Source organism: Aristolochia californica, unplaced genomic scaffold (assembly GCF_029961685.1).
Source record: "Aristolochia californica isolate CCGP_79_NKW_82.1479 unplaced genomic scaffold, dmAriCali1.0.hap1 SCAF_1, whole genome shotgun sequence".
Taxonomy (NCBI): Eukaryota; Viridiplantae; Streptophyta; class Magnoliopsida; order Piperales; family Aristolochiaceae; genus Aristolochia; species Aristolochia californica.
Window position 1 is genome coordinate 48563885 of NW_027181770.1, and position 4369 is coordinate 48568253.

Below are 4369 nucleotides of genomic sequence, written 5' to 3' on the forward strand. Positions count from 1 at the left end.
GTAAATAAATGATAAATAAAGTAACTAATTCTATATACAGATAACGCCATATACCAATATATAAACTATAAGTCAAATAGTTTACAGAATTAGATTATTTCGTTTACACACTTAATTTTGTGAACCGTGTAAAAGGATATTCTCGTCAATAGAATGGAGTAAATGGATATTTTTGTCACAAAAATCGATCTAATCTTGGATGATATAATCATCTCATCGTACGGTCCTTTGGAGGACAATCTAACCCTACAGAAAATCTGCACCCTCCTTTATTCTGCAATTACTATTTAACATCCAAAGCGTCTCCGAGTTTCATCTGATCCGTTCAAAGGTGCCCTTTCATATTTACTTTTTCTCTGCCCTTTTTTTTCTTTTTTTTTCTTTTTCTTGTTTTTCGACATTCGACGGAAAGATATTTCTTACAGCCATAGGCGGCGTCTTTGGCACAAACCCTCGCCCACACCCAAGCTCTCTGCTCTCGTCTCTGCTTCCTCAGAGGAAGTAGAAATTTAGAAGAGAACTGTAGGAAGAAGGCAAAAGAAATATCCAAGAAAATAAAGTAGGTCAAGCACCCATGGATTCAGATCAAGGAAAGCTTTTCGTTGGGGGGATTTCATGGGATACATCAGAGGATAGGCTTAATGAGTATTTTGGTAAGTATGGGGAAGTCTTACAGACTGTTATAATGAGGGATAAAAATACAGGAAGGCCGAGGGGTTTCGGGTTTGTGGTTTTTGCAGATCCTTCGATTCTAGATAGGGTTCTTCAGGACAAACATACAATCGATGGCCGAATGGTGAGTAAATGGTTATTATGAAATATTTTTGCGTTTTGTGGCTTCTGGCTAATATTGTTTTGCCTTTCAGGTATCGTGGTTTCGGAGTTTTCTTTCTTTCTTTCTGTTGTATTTATTACCCAAGTGTGTTTTGATGGACTCGTGTTGGAAATGTCGAATATGTGATTGATGTCTTACTTTGGTTGCTCTCTGTTATTATGCTTATGGTGGGCTGTAATGTTTAGGGTTTTTCAATAAGGACCTGTATAAGTTAATGGGTCTGTTCTCATTCTTTCGGTTTTCCCTGATTACATTGTTTGGTTAGCACTTCATTTAGTGTTTGAAGTTTAGGGCTGTCTGCATTTCTGTTTTAGCTTTCTGAATATTTCTAGTATCTGTTTATTGCGTTACCATTGGTAGTTATCGATGTGTTCTGCACAAGCAATACTTCTCGTATTTTTGTATGGTTGCTGTCGAAATGTTGACTTACTTTAAGATTGATGAGTGGTTATGGTAGGATCTTTACTATTGTGTGCTTTGTGTTTTACAAGGACATTGTCGTCACTTATCCTGTAATTATTATGGTCTCGCATGTACTTGAAGTTAGGCTTGCCTGGCTCAATTGGTTATTTTGGTGGATTTGTGTAGTCGTATAGATTTGTTTTTTCTTTTTTGATCCTCGCATTGTACCTCTACTATGCCTTTTTTTTGTTCTTATGCAGTGAGTGAATATGTAAGCTGGTGATTTTCAGGCCACAATGTGTCACACATTTATGCATTCATATATTTGAATTATGAAGAAATTGGATAGTTTTGGATATCTCTTCCATGGTCCTCTTACATATTCTGTCCAATTCTATTCCTTCCACAATGCGATATTGTCGTCCTACTCATGTGTTTTCTTTTCTAATGAATATCCTGTATCTGCCGATGTCCCGGTTTCTGTTTTTACCCTTTTTAGCTTTATTACCCCTTATTCTTTACCCAGGTGGAAGCTAAGAGGGCTTTGTCGAGAGAGGAACAGCACACCTCCTCTAGACCTGGGAGCAACTCTAATACAGGGAGAAGTTACACTGGAGCTGGCAATATTAAAACCAAGAAGATTTTTGTTGGGGGCCTTCCTCCTACTTTAAATGAGGAAGGATTTCGCCAGTATTTTGAGAATTATGGACTTGTAACTGATGTAGTCATAATGTATGATCAGACCACCCAGCGACCTAGGGGGTTTGGGTTTATCTCATTTGATGCAGAGGATGCTGTTGATAGAGTTCTACACAAAACTTTCCATGAACTGAATGGTAAACTCGTGGAAGTTAAACGTGCTCTTCCTAAAGATGCTAATCCTGGAAGCACGGGTCGTTCTGGTGGGGCCTATCCAGGTTATGGTGGTTCTGGTGTGAATACCAATTCTTATGATGGTAGAATGGATGGCAACAGATACATGCAGCCTCAGGCAGCTGGAGGTGGCTATCCTGCTTATGGATCTTCTGGCTATGGAGCACCTGGTTATGGGTATGGTACTGCAGGTAATGGTGTTGGATATGGTTATGGTGTAGGTGGCTACGGTGGCACAAATGCTGGCTACAGTGGCACTCCGGGAGCCTATGGAAATCCAAATGCTCATAGTGCAGGTTATGTTGGTGGCCCACCTGGTGCTCCAAGAAGTCCATGGAATACTCAAGCCCCTTCAAGCTATGGCTCTACTGGCTATGGTGCTGGTGCAGGCTATGGAGCTGTGGCAGGCTGGGGTGGCTCTGCTGGTGGCGGTGGGGCTGGTTCTGCACCTGCTGGTCAATCACCTAGTGGAGCTCCTGGATATGGTTATGGTGGCTATGGAGGTAATGAGGGAACATATGGGAACCAGACTGGTTATGGGCTGGTTGGTGGGCGTGGTTCTAGTGTCCCTAATAGCAGCACTGGTGGAGAGCAACAAGGTGGAGGGGCTGGTTATATGGGTGGTGGATATGGTGATGCTAATGGAAATTCAGGATACACTAATGCAGTTTGGAGGTCTGATACTTCACAAGGGGCAGGTTTTGGGTCTTCTCAGGGAAATGGTCAGGTTGGATATGGTAGTGGGTATGGTGGTCATCAGTCAAGGCAGGCCCAGCAGCAATAATCTATCAAAATCGAGATTCTTATTCAAGGGAACTACTGCCTCATCTCATCTGCTGCTCATGGAAGGAATGGCTGTAAAGGAGATGGGAGCAGATTTTCTTGGGACTGGTTGGGTTGCTTGAACCCTAATATTTATCAGTGTTTGCTATTTTGAAGTATATAATGAGTAGTAGTTTTGAGAGTAGTGGCTACCGCATCATCTTGTTAGAATTTGCTTTCTATAAGTTGTAGTTGGCTACAAAATTTGGTTTGTCTTTGCTTGATTGGATTAGATATATCTGGTGAAATTTTCTTGCCTCTAGTGTTTATGCTAGAGTAACACTATATTAGACAGTATCTTTTGCCTTTATGTGTTCAGATGTTGCGAAGTTGACACCAGATTATGGTGTAGTATTGAACATGGCAGCTGCATAGAGATTCTTACAATGCCACTTCTAAACTTCATGAGTAGGCTGTTGTTTTTGATACTCGCCAGCTTTCTGCTATGCTATAATCTAGAGAAATTCGAATTAGTAGTGTCGATAGTTATGAAGATGGAGCTGTAGGCACCTGGTTGAATGAAGTTATCACAGGATAGGGATTAACATATTAGTAGTTAAGATATTTGTCAATGGCATAATTGTTTCCTCCTGTAATTTTGTCCAGGAGATGCTGCGGTTTAGGTCGAAATCAGATGTCTCCAGCTGCTTTGCCGATCTCAAAAAGTGTTTTTAATGGGGTGAGGGACGTTAATGCATCGAGGACACTGATTCACTCTTATGATCGCGCTAAGTTGAGAATTGAGGGAGAAGCTGGTGAATGAGAATGCTCGTTGTGCCTTAGTCCATTTGATTTGATGTGTTTGGATCCATTTGGTATGTGGACAGCTGCAATTTGGCTTTTTTTTCCTACTGTCATACTGTTTGTGTTGTTTTTTTTATTTTATTTTAATGCCAACTTTATTGTGGAAAGTTCTTTTCCTTAGAGTTGATCTGAGGATTTTGTCAGAGTTTGTGCGAGATCCTTCTGAAAAGCCATAAGCATAAAACTCGGGGCTTTTTGAATGCAGTTGAGAATTAACTCCAACTCGCGTCTTTGATTGCCTTGTGTCATTAGTTACTAGCTATGGCTGAGGTCTTCAACCTCTAGTGTAAATGTGGCGTCCCTTTTAGGTAATGTTATTAAAGAATGATTTACTTAATTAGTGCCAGGTAGGTTAGTCCGTTGGTTGTCTTACAATTCCAGGTCATCAGGACTTCCTAGGGTGATATTTTGGTGAAGCAGTCTCCCTTGGGGGAAGTCTCCCTTCTTTAGCTTGTTTTGATTGAAGGTTTGGTTGATGGATGTTCAACACCACATTTACTTTAGGTACTTGAACTTTTTCTTATTTTTTTGGATTTTCGTTGGAATGATTTCTATGCCAAGAAGCCATGGTTTATGAGTTTGTGATATGGCTTCGGATATTTTGGTGGTTGGGATATCCACCATTGATTTTCG

At 40.6% G+C, this 4369-nt stretch overlaps 1 protein-coding gene across 2 annotated transcripts; it reads left to right on the forward strand.

Annotated features, from left to right (window-relative positions):
- Positions 1–386: 386 nt before the first annotated feature.
- LOC137949479 (heterogeneous nuclear ribonucleoprotein 1-like) lies at positions 387–3863 on the forward strand. Of its 2 annotated transcripts, XR_011111861.1 has the most exons (3): positions 387–796; positions 1764–3001; positions 3539–3863. XR_011111861.1 is itself a non-coding variant. In XM_068795527.1 (2 exons), the coding sequence occupies exons 1-2, from the start codon at positions 575–577 to the stop codon at positions 2892–2894; spliced, it is 1353 nt and encodes a 450-aa protein (XP_068651628.1). In that variant the 5' UTR covers positions 387–574; the 3' UTR covers positions 2895–3242. The 2 variants fall into 2 exon arrangements, 1 of the variants encoding a protein (XP_068651628.1); XM_068795527.1 differs by lacking the exon at positions 3539–3863 and having other exon boundaries at positions 1764–3242.
- Positions 3864–4369: the final 506 nt, after the last annotated feature.